At 52.1% G+C, this 23,938-nt stretch overlaps 5 protein-coding genes across 5 annotated transcripts; 1 reads left to right on the top strand and 4 right to left on the bottom strand.

The window, feature by feature from the left end:
• Window positions 1-88: 88 nt before the first annotated feature.
• On the bottom strand, window positions 89-976 carry BDW70DRAFT_158856 (SAP domain-containing protein; the record flags this gene model as incomplete). The annotated part of the gene is made up of 1 exon (XM_073740594.1): window positions 89-976. The coding sequence occupies one exon, from the start codon at window positions 974-976 to the stop codon at window positions 89-91; it is 888 nt and encodes a 295-aa protein (XP_073597345.1).
• A 2,198-nt stretch (window positions 977-3,174) lies between these two features.
• Window positions 3,175-7,379, top strand: BDW70DRAFT_158857 (uncharacterized protein; the record flags this gene model as incomplete). Its single annotated transcript, XM_073740595.1, has 3 exons — window positions 3,175-3,444; window positions 3,526-5,889; window positions 5,937-7,379. The coding sequence occupies 3 exons, from the start codon at window positions 3,175-3,177 to the stop codon at window positions 7,377-7,379; spliced, it is 4,077 nt and encodes a 1,358-aa protein (XP_073597346.1).
• Window positions 7,380-7,747: 368 nt separating this feature from the next.
• On the bottom strand, window positions 7,748-8,644 carry BDW70DRAFT_166958 (DUF3455 domain-containing protein; the record flags this gene model as incomplete). Its single annotated transcript, XM_073742125.1, has 2 exons — window positions 7,748-7,935; window positions 8,006-8,644. 2 exons carry the CDS (start codon window positions 8,642-8,644, stop codon window positions 7,828-7,830), a joined length of 747 nt encoding a protein of 248 aa, XP_073597347.1. The 3' UTR covers window positions 7,748-7,827.
• Window positions 8,645-9,286: 642 nt separating this feature from the next.
• Window positions 9,287-11,859, bottom strand: BDW70DRAFT_166964 (uncharacterized protein; the record flags this gene model as incomplete). Its single annotated transcript, XM_073742126.1, has 6 exons — window positions 9,287-9,983; window positions 10,089-10,978; window positions 11,040-11,413; window positions 11,488-11,543; window positions 11,608-11,722; window positions 11,804-11,859. The coding sequence occupies 6 exons, from the start codon at window positions 11,857-11,859 to the stop codon at window positions 9,510-9,512; spliced, it is 1,965 nt and encodes a 654-aa protein (XP_073597348.1). The 3' UTR covers window positions 9,287-9,509.
• Window positions 11,860-13,102: 1,243 nt separating this feature from the next.
• On the bottom strand, window positions 13,103-14,690 carry BDW70DRAFT_29479 (C2H2-type zinc finger protein). The gene is made up of 2 exons (XM_073743703.1): window positions 13,909-14,690; window positions 13,103-13,852 (listed from the first exon to the last, which is right to left on the bottom strand). The coding sequence occupies exons 1-2, from the start codon at window positions 14,361-14,363 to the stop codon at window positions 13,288-13,290; spliced, it is 1,020 nt and encodes a 339-aa protein (XP_073597349.1). The 5' UTR covers window positions 14,364-14,690; the 3' UTR covers window positions 13,103-13,287.
• Window positions 14,691-23,938: the final 9,248 nt, after the last annotated feature.

The raw sequence follows: 23,938 nt of genomic DNA on the forward strand, positions 1-23,938 counted from the left end.
GTAATAAATCGATATAAAACATAATGTAGGAGATCAACCGAGAATAATAGCGGTAGGCGTCAAGCAGACGGGCTTAGAGAGGTTAGAATCACGCGCTGGTGCCGAAGCGTTTCTTCCGAGCCTCCATGGCCGCCTTATCCTTCTCACTCCAGCCATTTGACGCGCTGTTATTCGTAGCAGGCTTCTGGGCCTGTCCATGCTTCTGGCTCTGACCTTGTCCCTGGCCTTTGTGGCCGCGACCACGCTGGCGCTGGTTGTTGCTCCGCCCGTTGTGATTCCGTTTCTTGCCGCCTCGGCCACCCTGGTCGTTCTCACCACGACCCCTCTTCCGTGATCTCTCCGGCAGAGCCTGGTCAAGCCGGCTCACGCTCTCTACAGCAGGTGCTTCACCCGCTGTGCCGAACCGTTTAGCGCGCTCAAGCTTCTTCGCCGCCTCGTCAATAGCAGCCTGCGACTCCTCCGTGATACCGAACTTCTCCGCGCGGGCCTTGCGCTTCTTCAGCTCTTCCTCTAAATCCGTCACAGAGAGACCGAGAGCGAAGTTAGGTGCTGGCTTCTCCTCCGTAGGCTGTTGGGCTGCCTGTTCCTCCGCGCCCGTCGGTACTACTGTACCTGAGGGCTTTGCACTGTCTTGGGTTACTCCCGCCTCCGATTTTGCGCCATCTGTTTTGGTCTCTTCCGCCTTGGGAGCGGCTGCGGCGGCCTCTTCAGCAGGGACCGGAGCCACAGCTGCAGCCGCAGGATCAGTCTCGGCGGCTTTGGTCGTCGTGGTAGAGGTTGCGGCAGGAACTTCATCGTCCTCCCAGTCGATCACATCATCCGCGTTCTCGTTTTGAGCGGGCGCAGCGGCTTTCGAGCTGTCGTCTTCCTGGAGGCGCGCAACCATGTCCGCCTTCTTGCCGGTGTGAGGGAGGTTCCGTGACTTGAGGATCTCAACGAGCTCAGCGTTGGTCTTCTTAGCGTAGTCGGTGGCCATTGTGAGGATGAGGGGCGTCAATGGATAGATTCTAGTGATTCGGGGAAAAGGAGTGTTTGTCGCGGAGGCAAAAGGGTTGGGTTGGGGAGAGAGGAGGGAAGAGGCGCGGTTTGAGTGGGGCAGGAGATGGCAATAAATAGATAGATTTTATTCAAAGCAGCGCATTTCAGGCTGCAAAAGAAGAAACTGCGAATGTGGCTTTGGTGAAAGAGATGGTTTCAAAGGGTTGAGCATGGTGAGGACGCGACGCGGGTTGGACCAGAGCTAGTCACGTGCTACTTACTTCACGTGACATCATCGCAGCTTTGGTGTCGGGATAGATCTTCTCCATGGAACACAACTCTGACGAAACTTTACTGAGACAAGCTCAAGCTTGCTTGCCCGAGAAGTCAAGGACGTCAATGCTCTACGCTGCGACATGCTGCGAAGTTACCTACATAAAGTCAACAGACTGCTCTCTTTCACAGCCAGCAAACACAATGAATGCTTTCTATTTACGGAGATGTCTTTGCCCAACCCCAACAGCAACTGCAAGATTGCCATATAGACTGGCTGATAATGAGGAAATAACGGTCAGTCGCATTTTACGTCAGGTTTACTCGGAGTGTCTCTATGAACGAGGGTATTGAACATCCAAGCTAACCGAGTGCTGTCTTAACAATTGGTTTATATCAGACACTGTCTTACGATTACCTCGAGTCGAGTGACAATGAAGCGGCATGCAGCCTGGTAAATTTGAGACACCAAATTCCTGACCTGTCCTCAGCTTACTCAGACATACAATAGAGGTTCTTCCTGGGCTGAAGGGTGCAGCTCCTGCAGTCTACGCCACTAAAGACTTAACCAAATGCAATGAAGAGTCCGAAGATGAATGCAATGGAGAGCCATCTTCGGACTCTCCGAGTAATCCATCTCGCGTCTAACATCCCTGCTCTGACTCAGTAGGAACACGTCAACAAGGGCCCGGTCTCTTGGAACAGCCGCTAGCGAGGCGAAGGTAAGCGCGTCGGACAATTATTGATGACGGCCATCTGAGCTTGGTATCGGAGGCTCCGATGACAGTCAACAGCTGGAATTTGCTGATGTGGCAGGGCTTCTGTGGTTGTGGCGAATCGGTCCCACGCCATTGGATAGCTAGCTCCGAGCACTGCCACAATCTTGCTATATTGCACGGCACGCTTATCCTTTGATATGCGAGGCCTGAGGCCTTGACGGATTGGAGAAAATATGCAGCAATTGTAAGGAGCACCTAGGCCGGGTGCTTGATAGGTGTCTCTGACGCCGCGAGCAGCCCTGATTGCGGTGATGAGCGCGCACTCCTGGCGAAGCCGGAGGAGTGTTAGAAACCCTAGCTTTCTGCGCTCATTTCTTAGGCGGAGCCCTTACCACATACCAACCGCCTTCCACGCCCAAGACAACTGGAACGAGTCATGGAAAATGTTTCCCAGTCTACCCACGGCTGCCTGTCAATTCTTTAACCGAATGCTCTTAGGGCCGGCATGGCTACGCAATCTCAGCGTTACGGCGTACTTGATGAACATACACGGTCGACACTTCCCATTCAAAGTTTTAAACAGAATCACTAAAGCATGCCTGGCTTCGTAAACCGTGTCAAGGCGAATCGATGCACAGCCTGTACGTCAAGACCCATATGAAAACTATGAATTGCAAGCTTTATTCCTGCTATTGTCTTGAGGGCCACCTTTTTAGATGCGGTCCCTCAATTGCCTGAGAACTCCACAGAGTCATGCGGAAACTTCAGTTCAGTTTGAGGAAGACCCAAAGCAGCAGGCCGCTGCATGACTTGCCCGTACGCCGTGACGACTCATGGTCAAGCCGGTCGTCTGTTCTCTGTATCTATCAAGGGGTTGTTTCCTTCTCAGTAAATAACCGCAGTAGTTCCACCATGACGACGGAATACACTGAGCAGGTTCCCACCGCACGACATTACTAACCAGTTCCCAATACGATGAACCGACGATCTCCGATCGTGGCTTCATCCCTGTCCAAATAGGGCAATTGATGTGCGAACATGACCCCACGCAGTGGACAGCTCAGCTCCTCAGCTCTCCTTAAGACGCAATTCAATGCACGATTACGTAGCTTGTATATCCCCAGAGCAAATTTTACTCTGGACATCCTCCCCTTAAGCATCACTAATTCACCATATTAACAGCAGCTCTCAGGGCGCCGACAAGATGCCCGCTCCCCCGGGCACAGATGCAACCATAAACGAGGAGCTGACGACGATCTGGACGCAAGTCTACGTGCGGGTACTGGAGCTCGCAGGCGGCGACGAGAGCCAGATTCAGCCGCTTAGTATAAAGGAAGTCTTAGCGCAACTCGACAGCGTGCAGAAGAAGGCTGCGGAAGGAAGCGAGAGAAAAGAACGCGTGCGAACGGCGTTTAATCGGACGCTGAGTGTCGTCCAGACAGTCGGAGGTGTGGCAGCTGGTGCTGCGTCACAGGTGAGTCTCGAGTCTATCATAGAGCGCCATGCCGTTCGGTCACAATAATGGATTAACATAGGACCTGGTGTGGTGATGTAGGTATTCGGTCCGACAGAGCTCTGCTTCAACGCCCTCAGCTTCATGATCTCAGCATGGCAAGGCTACCAAGCGATCTTTGAAGAGCTAGCGAACTTGCTCTCCCAATGCGCTGAGTATCTTGAGCGGTTAGAGTACCATATCCGCGCCGGTATGGACACGAATCTTAGCCGGGTATCGGCGCAGCATTTACTGCTATTCGTGGAGATATGTTCGCGGACGGTCCGGCTGCGATCGAAACGGACGAGACTTCTTGCCTTTACGAAGATCTTTTTCATGCAGGAGGATATGGTTGCTGATCTGTTGGATCAGATGCAGCGATTAGTTGATAAGGAGAATCGGCTCGTTGGGGCGCAAACTTTGGCGCTTGCTGCGGAGGCGGCGGAGGCGAGCCAGGCGGCATTGGCTGTTACGCAGGGGCTGGTTGATACGTTGACGAGGGAGAAGGACACGGCTAGCATGAATCGGTTGCTGTTAAGAACTCTTGGGTTTGACGCATCGAAGATGGACGAGCGGACGCAGGATCCGGAGGCGTCGTGGGCGACGATCCACAGGAATTACATGCGACGTCGGATTAAAGGGACGGGGGAGTGGGTGTTTGAGGAACCGCTCTATAGAGCTTGGTTCTCTGGAGAGGGTGCGCCAATTCTAGCGATAGAAGGCAAAGAAGGGTCTGGAAAGAGCTATCTGGCATCGACAATTATATCACGGCTGAAGCAGCAGCGAGCCGCCGGTGCAAGAACGAAAAGGATCTCAACGGCATTCTATTTTGTCGAAGGAGACTCGCGCGACGAGTTGAAAAAAGCGACGAACTTGGAATCTGTAGCAAAGAGCCTCGTCTGGCAATTTGCGCAGGCAGAAAGACGGTATTTAAAATCGGTGGCAGGTATATGCGAACGGATGGGCGAGATCGACCCACGAGATATCTCGAAGCACCTGCTTTTCTGGAACGAGGATCTAGCGCATATGGACGTCACCTTTTATATCGTCATCGATGGTCTGGGTGACGCTGTTGGCGAGGGCATGATTCGTTTCCTGGCACGGGCATCAAAATTCGTATATGGTCGAGAAACAAGGGTCCTTGTGACTGGAGATTCTCGCTGCTTTGATCAGCTAGCGCAGCAAAAAGGCATCAAATTTGACCGGATGACAATTGAGCAGCGGAACGCTGGCGACGTGCAGCAGTATATCAGTCATCGAATGGACGATATGCCAGCGTTGAGGATTGGCACACGCCGTAAAGAGGTTACTTGTCTCCGAAGACGAATCCAGGAGCGACTGGCGGAGCAAGCCAAAGGCGATTATCTTACCATCGACACGGCGTTAGACACGATCCAACAATGCGAATATGTCGCAGACATCGAGAGGGCTCTAGACTCTGCGGGTCGTGAAAGATCGGAGCAAATATTGGAAGAGATAAGGCACTTGAATGATCAGTTGACAGAAAGTGAGATCGCAGAAGTCAATGAAATTGTGCGCTGGATAGTGTATGGAGCTGAACGTCTTACTCCTTCGCAATTGAGTGCTGCTCTGGATCTCCGGAGAGGTCAGCCCTCTCTCCTGCCTTTAGAGGACAAAATAAAGAGCAAGTACCGGATTTTTGAAGTTGATCGCATCGGAAGAGTCGACTTCAGGTCGACGGATATCGAAGAATTGATCCGGAAGGGATACCACAGCTCTCGAATACAGGAGGACGGTGACAATTTTCAAGACCACGGGATAAGTCCCGAAGAGAGCGCTATGGTGCAGCATTTCTTGCGCACTGTGTGCCCACCTGAAGTATACAAGCGTCTGAATCTGGACGCATATTTAGAGCAAAAGCAGCGGCGTCGTAATAAAGGCGCCCTCCGTTGCGATGATCAACACACCGGCCAAACCCTCATGGCGTTGGCGTGTCTACGTGTGCTAAACGGTCCGTCATATCCGCAACGTAGCTTGCTGCTGCCGTACGCCCATTCATATCTCGTGCAACATCTGTCGGCAGTTGATCTGGCGCTGGCAGATGACTCTGCCTTGGCAAAAGTTGGATCAGAACTGGTGATGCTGTTCACAGAAGGTAAGTCACTGGACGTTCTCCTCAAGAACGACGAGTTCATCACCAGTCCTTCAATACGGTGGCGTGTCCGGCATGATTTGCTCGAAAGAGACGAGAGCGTACGGCAAGTTGCAAGGTGGCTCGCAGACTCCGCCGTCATCGCAGACATCAAGGATGAAGGCTCTCAGCAGTGGCTAGCAAAGATAGTATCGGATGAGGATCATCTGATGAGACCAGGAGCAGAGTGGATGGCTTATCGTCTGCTGCAGCAACCACATTTCAGGCCCTTCACGCGGGATGCATTCCTTTTTATATTGGCATTTGTGAATAAGGTATGCTCGCCTTCGGTGGCATGGTAGGATATAACTAACAGTCCTAGATCAAAGGAAATGACCATGTCCCAGACGTGACATACACACCAATGTTAGAAGAGATTTACGAAGTCGAGAGCTGGTGTGCTGGCGTACTAGGTGAGGACGTGAAGAAGCGAAGCTCCCTTTGGCACGTTCAGCTAGGTACCCTCTCCCAGTACTTCAAGTACAGAGCAGAAGCCGAGTCTCGAGCTCGCCACGCTCTTGCCCTCGACTCGAATGATTTCAGAGCAAGTACACTGCTCGCCGAAATCATTGACCCGGCAGAGGGAATCGACCTGCTCGAATCCACGGCGAGTCACCTTGAATATGACCAAGAATGGACAAAGGGTGCTTTCAACCGCATGGAGCTCGCCAAGATGCTAAACACGCTGGGAGTGCTATACTGGAAGAACAAGCTATACAATCAGACGGTGGCCGTCTGTCGGCGTGCACTGACTTTTGATTTCACCGACTACTATCGTGTCTTTGAGATCATGCAGATGTACTCCAAGCAGGGCTGTTGGGAGGACATTGTGGACATACTGGAAGTCATTCGTGATCACTCTACGGAAGTGAACAATCTAGGCGAGATGGTGGAAGTGTTCGCAGAGCGTCCATACTTTCATTCCTTCCTTTCGAAGCTCATCCAAAAAACTGAGCGAATCGACCTGCTCGACACTATGTACGAGATCTCGATTGCTCGTCTCAACTACACGGAACAATACGCCCAACTATGCCACGTCCGTTGCGCATACGGAGAAGCGCTCTATGGGATTCCCAACCGACGCGCGGAAGCGATCAAGCAGTGGGAGCAAGCAATCCAACAAGACCTCCCAAGAGGGAATAAGTACCGTCTCCTCCCACAGCTAATCAGCAAACTTGGTCCAATCTATGTCGACATGGCAGAGCGCGCAGATAATCCATCCCTGTACCTTCAGAAAATATCCTCGCTGGTCCCCGACAGTATCTCCGAAACGGCCTCATTCGTAGGGCCCCAGATATACCTCGCTCGGTACTGGTATGGTCAGGGGGACCATATCCAGGCCAAGCAGATCGTGCGGGAGACGGTGCAGCAGGCGCTTGATCTGCTGTGCGATGAGGACGCGGAAAACGATGCATTCGCGTTTCAACGGCTACTGTCTGTGTTTGTGCCTCTCGGCGACAACAAGAATACGGAGGTCTGTGTCCAAATGCTGGCGAGGATTGGTGGGAAAGTGCGCTGCGACGGTGTCTGTGGTCAAGTCTGGGAATACGGCGAGGGTATGTGGTGGTGTCGTGACTGTGTCAATACGAACTTCAACGGGGCTTGTTATCAGAAGCTGTGTGAGGGGGAGTTCAAGTTCAGTGTGTGTCATCGAGGGCACGAGTTCTTCTACATCAAGGCGCAGGAAAGCAGAATGAACAAAGTAGATGCGGTAGACGAACAGTGGATAGCGAGGATTCGGAAGGAGTACCTAGGCATCTCGTGACAAAAGAAAGAGGACAAAAAGGAGGACTGAGCAGCTGTCATACCTACATTGCTGAGTAGGACAGGTCCTGCAATTAGAGAAAGGAGCAATGTCCCGGTGTACCTCACTCAACTGTACATGACACAAAGGCGTGTACATTTGCCGCTATGAGGTTATCTTAGCTTGCGCCTTACGAGGCGCGGTTCTAGAAAGCTGAAAAATGGCGGCACGTCCTGTTCAAGACATTCGCGACCATTCCCCGTATATAATGTTATTTCAATATATTGTCACGCTCAAACTTAATTCTACACAAGACTGCGATTCAGCTGTCTCCCTTAGAAAGCATAGGACACCACGAATATGGCATAAAAGGTATCTGGAAAATGTGCCAGAAAGCCGCCCAGACTTCCAGTCAGAGGACAAAATTGCGAAAAGAAGCCACCCATTTCAGACCGTTTCTCATTCAGCGTCATCCATAGAACCAGTACTCTGCCGCGTAGTCCACCGTAAACTCCTCAGGCATATCCTCGCAGGTAGCAGGCGCCGATCCGCCAGCTGTGTGGATGCGGTATACCTCCTTCAAAAACTGTTAGTTCACCAAAGCACGGAGAAAACGGAGAAGGGAAAGAGAAGGTAGAAACACTCACACTGAGACTCCCCTCAACCGCCGTTAGCTTTAACCAAGCCACATCTCCCGTAACTCCATACCCTGGCTTTGCCGGTGCATCCTCTTCGTCTTCCTTCTTGGCGGCGATCCAGCCTGAACTGTACCTTTCTGAACCACGCAGATCAAAGAACGGGGTTCCGTCGGCCGTGAAATAATGCTTCCCGACAGCAATGCTTTGGCCGGATGAGTGCGATAGAAGGCTAGCGAACAGATCCAAGTTGCCGAGGGGGACGGTCTTGAGGCTATCTGGAAGGAAGTGAAGGATTGGCTGTCTATCGGCGTTCACGTCGGCGGCCACGAGACAAGATGTATCAAAGAGAGTCGCTGTTGCGCCGGTTGCTTCTGGCGTTGTGGCTGCCGTGTTTCCGGCGCAGGTATAGTTTTGGGTTCCGCGTCCGAGAGTGATAGCCTTGAGAGACAGACCGCTGGATGGCGCGGAGAGCGAAGATGAAGAGAGAGTTGTTGTGCTGGGGAGAACACAACCGGCTAATTGGGTGTTTTGGAGAAAATCTTTGACCAGGTTTGGATAGAAAGATGAGTAAAAGTCGAACCGGGCAGGTAATGCGGTAACGGCAGTGATGCAAAGGAATTGAACGAGGGTGGATGTTGCCCAACTCATGGTTGACTCTGTTGGATTCTGAAGCTTCTAGGGTTGAGAAAGATAGGCAATGCTGTTGATCAAGATGTCACCAACTGCTTCAGAACAACGGTGATCTGGTATGCAAAAATATATTGAGATAGAGATGTTTGAAAAAACCCGTCAAGAGGCTTGGATTCGAAGCCTAAGTACTGTCCCCTGTTCCTTCCCTACCTGTGCTTAATGGTAGATGTGTATTTGATGCAGTGCATTGATATTGTTCAGGTCTGACAAGAACTAAAAGGTCCAGGGTCCTTTATATAAGAAGCCAGACACCCGGATAGTAGAGAGAGTTTATCTCATCATCCCACGAACGAGATCAGTGGAGACTGGGGAAACCGATCTAACGTGGATCCAACGTTTCGGCCATCCTCATGGACCTGCATGGCACTGCAATATCGACGGCGCTTATTCAAACCTTGTTGGTTTGATCTCGGTTGCACGAGAAACGCGGCAGCGCTGCAGAATCCCAGCAAACGCGCCGTTTTCATGTAGTTTGATGGAGCTCAAATCAAACTTCAGACGCACTGATCTCCGTTCCTTTCTTTCCAATTTCCAACGTTCTGTTGCTGGTTTGGAGACGAACCCAGATTCGGAAGCGAGGTAGACATTACAAAGACTGAGGTTGCCGCTGCGCTCGCGCCAGCGGAACTAACACCAGGAATTTTTCCAACATGAGCCGGGCTGCGCCTTGCCACGTATAAAGGTCGCTGCTGGGAATTTGTTCTCTTCATTTTCTTTTCAAAAATCTGTCACCTCTGGAAATGTTGGTTGAGGCTTGGGCCTTCCGACGGTCTTGCTGTGCAAATGAATGGCGACGAGCTAGCGCGGAGCAACGACTAAGCCACTAAATCAAGCCGTCTCCTTCCCACCAATCCTCAATGGCTCGGCCGTAGCTTTCTGGTTCCAAAAACATATGGTCCGTGATTCCTTCCAGCGTGGGGTCCGAAATCATATTGAACGGGTCAAGATCTATAGACGGCACGGCTGCTGCGAGCGGCTCCGCTTGAACTGCGGGTGGTGTTGTGACAGTCTCTGGAGGATGTGTATAGATTTCTTTGGCGACCGTTTTGTGGCCCGTAATTCCTGCGGATCCTACAAGGGGGAAGTTGGGATCTGGAGTCATGCGTGCGGTCTGCCGAGAGGAGGCGTCTGAGAGAGTCGCTCCGAAAAGTTGACTCGCTTGGGGTGAGCGGCTTGCACGGTCGTAGACCAGCAGCTCCCAAAGAAGTTGGGCATTGGTGGTCCATGCTTGCCGGGAATGGGAGGCTTGGGGGTCACCGGCGGAAACGTTTTCTCGAAGCCGTGTAAGTCGGTCAATCTAGAATGCCCAGAAAATGCCCAGTTAGCTTACACCGCCTCTCCATATGGGCGCTAACAGAACAATCAAAACAGATATGTGCCGCTTGTTGGATGCATAGCCTACCATATTCTGGACGTGTGGCCATCGCTGCGCCAACGGATGGAGGAACCGGACACATTTGGTGAATCCTCTCCGCGCCTTCTCCCTAAAACTTGGGTCATCAACGAAGCTATGTTGGAGATGAATAGTCGCTACTATAAGGACGCAATGGGCAAGTGTTGGGTCGCAGACTTCGAACCCTTTGTGCTCGATTAGGTCAATCAAGTGTAGGATCCACGCGGCGTTGTTTGTAATGGTCTCGAACGACTGTCGGATAAAGGACTGCGGCATGGTGTGCCGGAAGCTACGCAGTCTCCGCGATAGCAGAAATGGGTGGTTCAGAAGGCAGGGGATTGCCAGGTAAAGGAACTGCGTGAACAACCACGGACCCCAGAACTCGCGCCGCTGATTCAGCTCATGCAGGCGGTGTTCATGGAATCTATTGGCATCATACCGATATTTCAGAGGCACCTGACTGTCAAACTCCATATGGCGGTAAGTTACGATCGAATAGTCAGATTGTGGTGACCATGGTGCCGGTGCATCTGGTTCGACACGGCTAGCCGCGTATGCCATTGCCATAGACCATACTTCGCCCGCTTGGACTGCATAGGAGATGAGATCGAGATCCTCCTTTGCCGAAAGAGGTAGCCCAGTCTCGGGACCGGGGTTCAAGGTAAAGGTAGGAGAGAATCCCGAGCCGGTATTGAAGGGCGTACGGACACCCGCAATAAGTCGCGCCGCCTGCACCCCATCCCCTTGGAGGCTCTGGAGGAAGTAAATACTCCAAAGACACCTCCGCTTCTCATCCGGATCCGAATGTAATGCTCCTAGGGTTTCCCCCGCAGTATTAACACTCTGCGCCAGATACGTCGCCATATTGAGATGCAACCCAGCCTGAACCGTATCACCAGCTTTAACACGTCAACACGCATGGTCTCTGAGTAGAGGGAGGAACACATCAGGGGCCGGTACCGGTAAAATCAAACAATGCCAGAAGACAAAGCGTCTGCAAAGTCGACAGCTCCAGAGGCCCTCGACCAATGCGCTCCATCACAAGGGTCCTCGCTCGACGCGCACAGTCCGTGATATAAGGACGCAAGTCGCTACCATCCGGACTACGCCCGAACCGAAGACTGATAGCGTGGATTGCGAGAATCAGCTCCGGATCGCGACTCTCCAGGGTCTCAACGAAGCTATCTGGATGGAAGAGCGGGAGAGGCTGATAGTTGCAGCATGTCAGGAACAGATGCGCAACGGTAGAGAGATCATCTTGCTGGAGATTTGGCAGCTTGTGCTGTTCGAGCGCTGAGTGCGTGACAGAGACTTCAGCTGGCGTGGAGTGCGGTCTAGTGACGAGTCAGAACAAGCTGATAACTAACTGGAAGCGATCTATCGCAACTGCAGGTTGGAGAGAATGTACTTGAGATTCCGAGCTAGCTCCTCCAGCTTGTCCTCAACGCTTGATAGTCGTTTAGCCTACCGAGTAGTAATCATCAGTCTCGGCCAGACGCATTTCGACATAGGCAGATTGGAGGCATACAATATCAACGGCAGGCAATTCAAGCCAATCGCCCGGTGCATAAACACATTGCTGACCCAGCCGCTCGCAAAAGGAGCATACTGGTTTCTCGCCTGGACACCGCGACTTTTTTCGCCTATTTCATCGTCACTACCGTCATCCATCATCTTCATCATAAGCCGCATGATCGACGCGACATAACAATGAGAGCACCAACCGGCATGGTTCACAAGCTTGCCGAACGCGCTTGAGTGGGCGATGTTCATCAGCCATTATCTGTTAGACACTCAAGGTAATGAATTCTGGTCTGACGACATTCCGGCCAGGTAGTCCAAGGAATGGAAAGAGAATCTTGGCAACGAGGAACTCAAGCGTGTGAGAAGGTGGACGTGAAGTGGAAGTGGATTTTTTTGCGGCGCCGGGGCGGAAAAAGGCGGGAAGCTAAGAGAACAACCAGCGAGGCTGCCGACACTATCCTTTCAGCACATAAGGCATGGATTTTGAGATAGAGGTAGATGCCGAAATAGAGTCTCGACCTCATACAGTTGGTGCAGGATTTTCTTGGGTGACCGCAATTTCAGATATCACAAAGGGGCTCACCAGGCCAAGTACGAACGTTATATGACTGTCGTACACGGGAAACGGCGTCGAGAAGGCCAACACCAGCATTGAAGGTGACCAGTACAGATGTCTATGGATAAACAGGTATCAGTGTTCCAGACAGAATATATTGTTGCGCATCTATGTACAAATCAGACTGACTGGGAGCAGCTGTGCGGCCAGTCAATTCCATATTATTATGCCCTGCTCGCACGTCTAGATTAGATAATATCGTAGTAGTAGCGACAGTACGTGACACAATCGTGTCCATATCCCAAACGAAACACGGCGATACTCAGAGATCGCTGTGTTCCCGGCTTTGTTCCCATACCCAGCGTATCCTGCGATGGAACGCCCCCATCAGGCATTTTGAGAGCCAAAAGACGGCATGAAAGCAAAGTAGAATCGGAGTCGCAGATGCACCCATCATGGTGATGAACCAGGCACCCGAACGAACGAACGAAAAGAAATCCATGTCACGGAAACGCAAGACGATTGACGCAACCCATTGGTATCAGAAAAGGAACCCAAGCCACACAAAATGACCATAACCAAACACCCTAGTCTAGCGAGAGAAACGAAATGAAAAATGAGAAGCGGAAATTGGACCTCCGATAGGAAAAGCCGGTTACCTCTATGGTCATAACTTTGGTGTGAAAAAAAAGAAAAAGAAAATTGAAGAGCATCACGGGGGTATCCATCCTGTTCCTCAACCTTGTTTTGCCGGATCATGAGAAACAAGTCGAGGGCACAGAAAATGAAAAAAAGGTTTCAGGGTATCAATTCTCTGCCAGCAAGGCCGAGACAGAAAGAAGAAAGTAGCGGAAGGAATATTAGGCTGTTGTACAATGGATCGTGACCCAATCGGGAAGAAAGAATGGTGCCACTGTGTGATGTGTGTGGAGAATTCGAAAGCCGAATCGTACACAGTCCTTCACTCCAGGCGAAGGTTTAGTGGCCAGGGTATTCAGGATAGGGCAGGTCGATTGAAACGATTACTCTTCGTCATCGCCTGAACCTCCCTCCTTCCCGCCCTTGTGGACCTTCTTGTGGCGACGGAGGTTAGAAACAACGGAAAAGTGTCGACCACAGCCTTCCACGTCACAAGCGAATGCTGTATTTCAATCTATTAGTATCACAAAACGGAAAACGTACTAGTTTGTCAGGGGACTTACGCTTCTCGCCAGTGTGACTGTACATATGGGTCTGTAAAGAGGATGGCCGGGTAAACCGCTTGTCACACACCTTGCACTTGTGCTTCTTCTGGGTGTTGGACGGCATTTTCGAACTGAACTGGCTCATCATCGATTGAGGGCCCGGAGGAGCACTGCCGGTGAGGAGAGTCGACGGGCGTGGGAGTGTGCGTGACAAATGGCCATTCTCGTAAGACTCTGAAGTTGTTGAGCTGTAATCGGTGACGGACGACTCTACCGACGCGACAGACGCGCTGTAGTATGGGTAAGAGCCTGCGGATGAAATAGACGAACCGGCCGAGTGTGCTAGGGGAAACCCGTAGGAATCGCCCGAGCCTCGAGAGCCCCGAGGCCCATAGATATTTCGGGGAGTCAGATCCTGGCTGAGAGCCACCATTCCGCGACTGGCATCCAACGCGTCCCCAAATGTCGGGCCTGAAGTGGGTTGAGATGAAGCAACGCGGGAAGCATCACTAGAAAAAAAGAACGGTAAGCATAAACTCGGTGAAGATCGTTGTGGTGTTCTTACGCATGGGATATCCTGCGGTTGTCCTGGTGAACTGGAGAAGCGTAACTGATGGGCGCATAGCTGGCTGGCGCAAAGCTGCTGATCGAGGGAGCTGTAGTGTAGGCAGGAGCATGGTCGAACGAGGTCCGGGGGATCTCATGGGGAAGGCCCATCATGTCGGGGGCCGGATAGCTCGCAGACGTGGACGCGGACGAGTAGTTGCTGCCGGCCACGATCGAAGGAGCCGAAACAGAAACGGAGTATGGCAGAGGAATGTGCGAAGGACGGCTGGTCTCGTCCTGCTTGATGCCCACGGAAGCTGGATAGACGGGGGGCGTCGAGTGAGACGAGGAATGGGCGGTGGCCCAAGGATCTGAGAACTGCGGTGGTTGACTGTGGTGCGGATGCTGGTAAACACTGTCAAACCCCATTCCGCCGCCATACTGGCGGTTCTGGTTTTCAATAACCATCGTCATTGAGGATAGTCGTTTTGAAAGAGTGCTGAAAGATCGTGTTGATGTTCTCGCGGGGTGGTGATACTCGCAACACGGCCGTTGGAGCGATGATCAAGGGAGGGACGGTCGACCGACACGAATCGAAGGGGACCAGGGGAACCAGGTGAGCCAGGGAGCTGATCGAGAGCAGAGACAAGAGAAGAGACGAGCCGGGACAATTGGAGCTGCAATGATCCGCGCAAACGGAGGAGGAAGAGGATGCGCGCAGGTGCAGCTGTTGTGTTCAGAGGAGTAAGAAAAACGAGGATCTGAATGAGAGAAGGAGAAGGCGAGTTGCGTCTGGGGAAGGGCGATCGACGAAGCTTATGAACAAATACAGGATCGCAGGGACGAAGGAAAGCCCTGGCGTTCAGCAGTCTACCGCGCCAGTAGTGCCACTGACGACGTCCCGTCGGGGGACGGTTGCAGATCGTTACTTTGGCCCGCTTAGGCTTCGAAACGGCGCCAGTCCCCTTCAAGCAAGGCAATAATAATAAATCCCAAAATTCAGAGAACTCTAGCGGGCAAAAAAGGAGAGTCCAATGGCGAACCAGTGCCTCGGGGACCCTAGCCCCGTTTCTGTTTCTTCTTTTTCCTTTTCCATAATAATTGCGTGGATTATTTCTTCACTCCACCGCTGCTAAATCTTAGTGAGGATCAGAACCATGGGTTCATTCTATAGTCATTAGTCCCAGTCCTGAGCATTAGCACCACTACACACAAAATACATACAATACACAGTACACAGTACAAATATAGCGCATAGCATCTACTCGTATCTACATTATTGTACCTTATGTGCATTATTGTGATTAGGTATGGTAACTCCACCAGTGGGATGCAGACAAAGAGGCAGGTCAGCGATAAAAAAAAAATTAAAATAAAATAAAATAATAAATAAAAGAAAGAAAAAGAAAACAGTATGCGACGTGAAGCAGGGGCAAGGATGAGGGAACCTGGGAAACCACTGAAACTCCGGGATCGGAGCCTTGTACCTACCGCCCAGGAGTCTAGTGGAGGGCTCAGAAAATCCGAACCCGAGGTTCATGGCATACCTCTGCATGATAACACGATGATGGCTGGCGAAATCAACCTGAGCTTGAGCAGTGGGTTTGCACGAGAGCAAACAGAGCACAAGAAGCCCACAAGAAGCGAACAAGGTGGGATCCAGGGACGGCACTACACCCAGACAATTTCCCAGGCTGCCACAACCTGCCCTTTCCAGGCAGGCATGGGACGGTAAGGTTGAGACTATTTCAAGAGACTATTTCACGTCTCGATCTGAGCAACATAATGAACTTTGGCTACATTGGCTGCTAAGTCCATATGCGGGAAACAGTGCGGTTGACTGTGAGAGCGTGCGAGCGTGGGAGTGTGGGTAGGTTGGGCTCTGGGGTGGGCCACTGGATACCGTCTGTGCCGTGTCTCCTCCAGAGGAAAAATTGGTTGTTCTGTGTAATTTGTCAGAAAGCAGCAGCCATGCCAAGCCCCAGCTGAGATGGATGCATCAACCAGGGTTTGCCTTGAGCCCTGTCCACCGTGCTTCATCCATTGCAAATATGCAATTATGATAATAAAATGTCCAACTCGACTTGGTGGCGGGGCACGACTTCCACGCCGGCGCGGGAGACTGGACGCTGTACTCGGCAGTGGACGGTCTGCAGAGTGATCAGTGCCTTTTGTGCCTTTTGTGGTCTCTGAAGGCTTTTCAGTCGAATCAAGCATTGGTGATTACAAATATTTCTCTGTAGTCGTATTATGACCTCTATGATCCTCTATGACTCTATGACCTAATCAATGAATTATCGAGAGGGGACGACTTCGTACCCAGGAACAATCCTTACCACGATGACTCGTCATCAGAGACATGAATGGCCAGAAAGCACGACGGGGCCGACGGCTCAAGCCGATGGAGAGGCGGTCTACTGACTGGGAGTTTTTTACTATATGTAATATATGGTCGAATATACCTGACAACAGCAAGGCAGGACACTAATATATTAGCGACGCTGCAGAGCAGGACGGATAATGGCTCTTGAGGCCATCGCAGGCTAGCACTGCATAAGATCATAAACGGTGGGATAATGAGAGCCAGTCGACCAGGTCGCTCTGCAGAATGACGACACTGCCGGGCTAAGTGCCCCGTCGCATCAATCTGCAGAGATCTCACTAATACTCGAAGTACTCTACGCAGTCGAATAGCATCACTCCCTCTCCCCGAATCACCGGGGTTGGCAGGTTTCCCGTCATAGCATCACCCCACATGGACACTACATTATCGGCAACTTGAAGGCGACCGGAGTCGCACTTACGCAAGGAAGGCACAGAACAATTCGCTCGCTCAGGAGTTGCTGAAGATGAAGTCCAGGAAGCTCGTCCCGAGATCAAAACGCTCATATGACCGAGATCACTTCAAGGCAAATTGCGGAGAAGTTCTCCGTCATCGAAGGTGGGCAATACTCTCAGTGCTCTCTAAGCAGTAACTGTGACACCCGAAGTGCAGCTTCTCAACGGTCGCTCATGCGTGAACCTTCCACCCTGGCTTCCTACCCTCGACAGCGCGTTTAGAAGCCGGTTTCCGCCTGCGTGCGATGTCGACTTCTATTCTTCTTTCGTGGAGTTGGGTTGACTGGACTTGGCCTCCACCACCGACGTCAGCGGCCACAAGACGCGCTGTTATGGGTTAGCGGCAAAGCATCAACTAACCGGACGTGCATGTCAGAGAATCACAGTTACGGAGTAATATCCTCTCCACTTGGAGTGAAACGAGACATCCCGCGCTTGTCAGAATTAAATCGCTATTGGTGCCTAACTGCAGGACGCAGAAAAAGCCGGCTTTGCTCCCCAGCTGGGGATCCGGGAGCGCCGGATAAGGGACCGCCATCCTGCCACCGTAGGACTGTAATCCGTTCTTTCTGTGCTCCTGGTGGTTTGCACGTCAACCGCCTCTTCTGACATTGATGTCGCGTGTTTAAAGAAGGCGCATGCTGACGGATGTTCTCTGCGGATCGCTGGCACGATCGAGATCTTAACCTTAACTCGAGGATAGACAGTGATCTTCGAGGCTTGTTGTACTGTTGGAGGATGGACTGCTGGAACGATATCCATCAGTGACCACGGCGCAATTCGAAAGCTGGTAGTTCATATAGAATACTCCGCTTCGTAGAGACTAGCGCCCTTGACTAAAGCCATGACCATCATGACCATCGACGGTTTTGAGAGCAGGCGGTCTTCACAACGATGCCAGCAAGCTCCCGGGCATCTTTACAGCGATTCTTTGTGCGTTAGGCACGGCTCCAAGCATCAACCGCCAAGGGCTATCTGGCAATCTGGTTCTGCCATTCCCGCGATGATCACAGGAATTTGGCGTCGCTGATTCGACGATAACCGCTCCCCGCGAGGTGAGCGACAGGGGCCCCGAGAACGAGGCAGAAGCCATGGATGATAGGCCCCGCCCATGCCTTGAGGCTTGTCACCATGCTGGTCAGAGTGATGTATCACGGACTGGTGCTTCCTTTTCCTCAGGCTAAAGTTTGGGCTGAACCGGTTCCTTGGAAAGCGATCAACTGGACCATAAAAGCGCCAGACCGCGTGGCTGGCACTGTGGCACAAAAGCAACGACGAAGGCTCGCAAGTTCCACATGCTGAAAGTGGCAGGTGCGTGTCGCCTCCAAAACTGCCAGACTCAAGCGGGTCGACCGCCAACGTGACCTCGAATAGGACTCGTGGATGGATTCTTCACGCTTCAGTCTTCAACTCTTCATCCACGACTCCTCTTAGACTTCAGGCTAAGCAGGCCAAGAGCCATTGTGCAAGCACCTAAAATCGACCCGCCGACCACGTACTCACCGAGTGGACCCCGCGGGAAACTCAGCGGAATGTGCCGACAAGGAGAATTCCCTTGTACAAAGTCCGATTCACAAGATTCACAGGATTACAGAATTCACCGGATTACAGTTGCTGGTTCGCCTCCGACCTCGGCATGGAGGGCAGTCAACACTCAACGGTCACCACAAGTGTCCTCGTTATCGGATTCTTCTCAGGTTGTAGATATCCAGATCCAATCAGAGCCGCTCTATAGCGAACTCCCCTTGCGCGCTTGTTGAAAAACAACTTCAAGGTCAAAAGTACGAATCCGTGCAGCCGTCCCCATCGTCATGGCTATCATCTCGAAAACCGTCCAACTCTGACATTTCTTCTGAAAATGCCAGACCCGCCAACCATTGTGAAGGGAACTCTGATATGTTGACGCTTGACCGCTTTTCGAAGATTCCACGCCCTTATTTGCTGGGTGGTTCAGGCCCGCCGCCCGCTATACCCAAAGGGACTCTGGGGACATCAAAGCTCTTCCAAGGGACAGGGTTCTCTTCTAAGCCCGTCCTGGCAGCTCGTTCACTACGCAATTAGGCAAAAAGTGGGACTCTGACACGGCACATCATCCCTTAAACGCGTAATCGGATTTGGACTCTGGACCAATCAGTATTGGCGCTTCTTAGACCCTGTTGGTCTGTTTCCTAAATCTGTTGCGGGGTGCCCTGTTCCGGCAATGAGACTCTTACGGATGGATGTCTTAGCCTCGACCCCCTGCTGAAAGACCCGTTCACACCTCATTCGATTCCGCACACAGACCACCCAATTTCGAGTCTCCTTCTGAGCTCCTGCAAATCAGGAAGGTAAGCCTTGACCCTTGGCACATGCTGATGCATATGCTTGATGGGCCGGAGTCGCCTCCACCAAGTCGAGTGGATGCCCAGGATCCGGCACTTAGGCGTCCACCTGTGACCGACTCCCCGTTTCGATCCTCCAGCAGCCATGCGCAACCAGCGTTCCCTCCGACAGGTAGGTGGCCACGAGAACCGTACAGGAATCGGAGACTATGTAGGTAGCGTTGACGCGTCGACGCGGCTTCGCGCCGGCTCAGTCTTTGGGGAACGGAGTACGTTGGAGGTTCTCTTGTCTGTGCACCGTAGTCTGTGCATTCGGACATGGTTGCATCGGGCTATCAGTCACCAGGCCAGCGCCCTGTTCTACTTTCCTGCGTACCTTGGTTAGGGTTCCGGGACACGACTGGCAAATAAACTTGACGCCCAATCCACTAGTCTACTTTATATCGGTTTAGTCTTACATGATCCCCGGGCGCATCGCCGTAACCGCACTGCATCGCGATCTGGTACGACGATGCAAATCTGCTCGATGACAGCAATCTTCAGGAACGGACGATCCGACGCCCTGGTACAAGCGCGATTAGCGAGCGATCGAGGTGAAAACGTGAAGATCAACTCGACCTGGAGGTTAAAAATATACACCTTTACTAAGAGCAAGGCCCATCTGTCATCTGCATAGGGTCGATCCCAGACGGCAGATCGTCGCTGATTGGCGTTGAACGAACGACTTGACTCGGGTGGGTGATGAGCTTAGATAAGCTCAGACCACTGAGCTTCCGTTCTCCAGGCCGCCTCCAGGCCGTCTCTAGGCTAGGACTCCCAAGACTCTCTCCAAGTCTGCAGACGGCGGCTCAACCCCGAACCCCGGCCTCTGACCTCTGACCTTGAACTCTGGACAGATCCGTGCGTGACCGCGTGACGGCCGGGAAATTGGGCTGGTCATTGAGTTCTCGAAATCCGGACTCGTACCGCTGATTGAGAAGGTTCAACAAACACCGAACGAGCATTCATTTTCAGTTTTGGGAGTAGCGTTCACGATCATTCGCCGCAGACTCCCAAAATTTGACGTGGCTGGTATTCGACCAATGGACGTGGTCAGCAATAGGGATAAGGCGAGGATATCGAGGAACAATTGTAAGCCACCAACGCCACCCAGGCCATCATCACACCGAGCGGGCCTCGACAGCGGAAATGAACGCCTCTGTCCCGCCAGGAGACCCTAGTGAACTCAAGTGGCTTGCTTGGCCTCACTTCATCAAACAGGGCTTCCCCAGGCACGGCAGATAATCGATAGCCGAGCTTGGCCCGGTCACGATCATCCAATCATGCATTGCGCCCCACGGCCTGCCCCATAGGAGCTTACGCGTGCACAATTCATCTTGACCCAATGACCAAGCTTTTGCTGAAGGCGCTTTACCTGTTTCGGAATTCCAGGCTCTGCCCGCAAGGGTTCCCCCGTGTCTGCAGTGGGGGAACGGGAGGGAACTCTTCCACTCCTCAAGACTCCTGAGCATCTAAGTTCAGAGGTGCGCTGTACCTTCCCTTGCCAGGCTTTTTCCCTCGTCACTTCCCACAATCTTGAAGTTTCCCGCCCAATAGTTGGTCGACACCCCGCAGCCCAAAGGGCTTCGGTGCAGTTGGAGGACCCATGGGTCCACGCAAACCGCCACATTCCTCAAGGTATGAAGCTAAAGCGACTTGAAACACGCTACCCAGTCCTGTGACTCCACTCTTAAGACTTGGTCGAATTTGGATATCAAACATTCATCATCCCAAGTATCGGTCCAGGGGCATGTCAGAACTCCATATGCAGTACAATTACGAGAGCGAGGTCTATGCTATTCTTGGAAGCCAACGAATACGAAAATGAGTACGAAATGAGTACGAAAATGAATACGAAAATTCAGATTCTTTGGGCATTCTACAAGGTATTCTTCAGGGGCTTTGGACTCTGATCCAGTCCGATTCCGGCCCTGTCATCTTGTCACATACTGCGCCAGCCATAGACCAACTACTCTTGTGTATATACTTTGAACAGAGCAAAAGAGCTGATTTCATGAACAGTTTTGACGGGTCTTCCTTCCTACAGGACAGAGGCTTTCCCTTCTGGCGCAAATGAACGATCTTAGGGTTTAGACGGACATTGTAGACAAGCTTTGGCAGGACCCTATGATTGCAGAGTGGAGAGGTTGTCAGCCTGCGCAGTCCCTCGTCAGGCCCTCAGGGCCCTGAGGCCCTGAGTCCCTATTTGCCGGATCCTTGTCCTCCTCTTCCGGTCACAGGCTGAAAGCGTCGTTGAAAAGAACGAAAGAAGGCTTCAATTACCCTGGGCGTTTTCTGTTACGATTGGTTCATGCATCACAGGGGTCTTTTGCGGAATTTGTCTCGAGTAGAGTGAGCGTGGGCGCTCGGCAATTGTACGCGCAATGCATCGACATCGGATCTACGGACTGCGGCGTCAGCCACTGAGCCCCAGCTCTACACTGTGATCTTCTCTACAATGAAACAGGTACCCAACGTCTTTTATGGACCCTGCAGTGGACTAGCTTGGATTTGATACAGGATCATCTTTAGATACGAATCCTCAATATGCAGCGTCTCTTGAAGACCAGGAATTACGGAATTATACCGATGCCGTGCTGAAAAGGTTTTTTTTTATCATCCCGGTGTGCCAGGCGGGGAGACTTAACCCTTCTTATCACTCAAATGCTGGACGGAGTACTTCTCCGAGTAGTCAAGCAGCTTGCCTGATGGCGGCTCGATACGGACGTCCAGGTTGGGCAACTGCGTGCGACCAGAGTTGCACCATTTTCCTTCTAGAATCCCTCGTATGCTAGGATAAGCGAGCATAACGCGTGGCCCTGCGCTTCCCAAGTCACAGGCAAGATTAATATTACTCGGCTCTTCAATCAGATCATGATTTGGCCGCAACCAGTCCGAGGCTCCAAGCATCGAGACGATGCTACCCACCCCTCAAAGTGCAGGAACTCGACGGAGCATACTTTCTCTATAAGGGGCCTTGTCCGACCCGTCCCTCAGCAGTTGCAGTCAATGGCTCAACCGCAACCTCTATCCTGAACTCGCTGGCTCCTGGCCCCTATCAGCTGCAGCTTCAGCTGCGGGTTCAGGTGCTGCTTCAGGACAGTGAATCCGCCAGGAGAATGCTTTCAGGCGGCCGGCATCATGCTAACCCGAAAGATACTGCCACGATGCACGATGTTGATTTGATGTGACTGTGACTGTAAAGGAGCACCTTGCATGCAGCTTGCATATGTAGAGAGTGGGCTTGCATAGGAATCCTCGATTCAAGCTTCCTTCCAATGAGACGCCGGTCCTGGATGAATCTGCCCTTCTCAGCTGGACTTCCTTTGCCAATATTCTGGTTCGTTCACCTTCGACATTTCAAACAGGACTGCTTCCCATGTCAGTCGGTTTTCAGATTCCAGATTCCCCTGTCAGCGGAGCGTGTCCGGTATATCCTAGTATGGCACGAGCCGAGCAAACGCCGCCTGCACGTATTACTGCACTCATACTACCCTTTCTCAAAAATGAGTTGTTCCCAAAGAAGACCCCTGGCCGCGAGCTACGCTATCCAATCTGTTCCAGCTATGGTCTGATTCCGTTTGCTTTGGTCTCCGCCTCAGAAGTCAGGATCTTTGACTCGTGGCTTCCAGCAGGAAAAAGCAAAACCTATGGTTTTCTTTAGGGTCTATCTATCACAGTCTTGGGCTCGTGCCCCCTTTCTTACTGGAGACCTACTGGAAACCAGGAGCGGTAGCGGAATTCCAGCGCTGCTCATCCGAGTCATCCCGGTCCCTCGGGTTATCCAGAAAAGGATATCGCCTCAGCTACTGCGTTTGCACCCAACGAGAGCCCACTTACCTTAGCCGGGTCCTCAGCCTCATCGCGTCTCCTGAGCGGGACATGGAAGGAACAAAGAATGAGTGAACTGGCCCATACTGAGCAGGGATGAATCCTGCTGGATTCAGGTCACGCTGAACAACGTGGAGAATCTTCGGCTCCCACCAAAGACATAACTTCCACATCGATGAGATTTTTTGGTGACGGACGCTTTCCATGTGCTGTACCCTACAGGCCCCAGCGATCAAGGCTCTAAACTTTAACGCTCAAGCCCCGTGGCGCCATCCGGCTTTTCTTGTTTTTTAGACGATGTTAGACGATGAATGTGACCTTCGAGGGAAGCCACGGGTACGGCTGATTTCCCCGGTGGCTCTTGCCATCCTTTGTAGACTCCTCTTCGTATTATTATTATGTATCTCATCTGCGCCCTCGTCTCAGTCTCAGCACTAATTCGAACTGTCAGTATGACCGAGCAAGGCAAACAAACACACTCCCGTTCCCCGGTCCCCCAAGACGGTTTATCGAGGGAAGCCGGTTAGCTCCTCATACCTAGGGTACAGGACTGTGTCGGGATACTCCTGAGTATGGACGGAGGGTGTAATGCGCTATCACCTTCACCCCTCATTATCTGTCTCCCTCAGGACTGCATACTCCTGTCAGTTTCCCGCAAACAATAGATATCGGGCATGGTATACATACCGTACGCTAATTCTGTACGGATCACGGAGTATGCAGCCCTACCAATCCCAGGACGAGGTCGATAAGACCCTGACTATACCTGCTGTTGCCTGGGCCCCCACATGCACTATTTGCGTCTGCGTTCTAGGGATACCCGTGGGCTGTGGCATTGGCGGCTGTTAGTACGTGCTTCGTACCCTGTAGTCTGTATGGAGTAAAGACACTAAGAATCTACAGCCGCTGATTCATCACCAAGAATGCTGGCTCCCCACTCGCGCCCGCCAAGGCCGCACATGACAGGGGCGAATGGCGATGGGGAACAAAGGCTGACGCGGCACATTCAACAACCCTGCA

The sequence above is a fragment of the Aspergillus foveolatus genome (genome assembly GCF_047715535.1).
Source record: "Aspergillus foveolatus strain CBS 279.81 unplaced genomic scaffold BDW70scaffold_16, whole genome shotgun sequence".
NCBI lineage: Eukaryota > Fungi > Ascomycota > Eurotiomycetes > Eurotiales > Aspergillaceae > Aspergillus > Aspergillus foveolatus.

What these genes read in the sequence shown, in the direction of transcription:
- BDW70DRAFT_29479 (XM_073743703.1), bottom strand. Translation starts at nt 14,363, where the DNA reads ATGACGATGGTTATTGAAAACCAGAACCGCCAGTATGGCGGCGGAATG. An exon ending in AACCGCAGGATATCCCATGC is followed by an intron (nt 13,853 to 13,908) that starts GTAAGAACACCA and finishes CTTTTTTTCTAG; the next exon opens with TGATGCTTCCCGCGTTGCTT.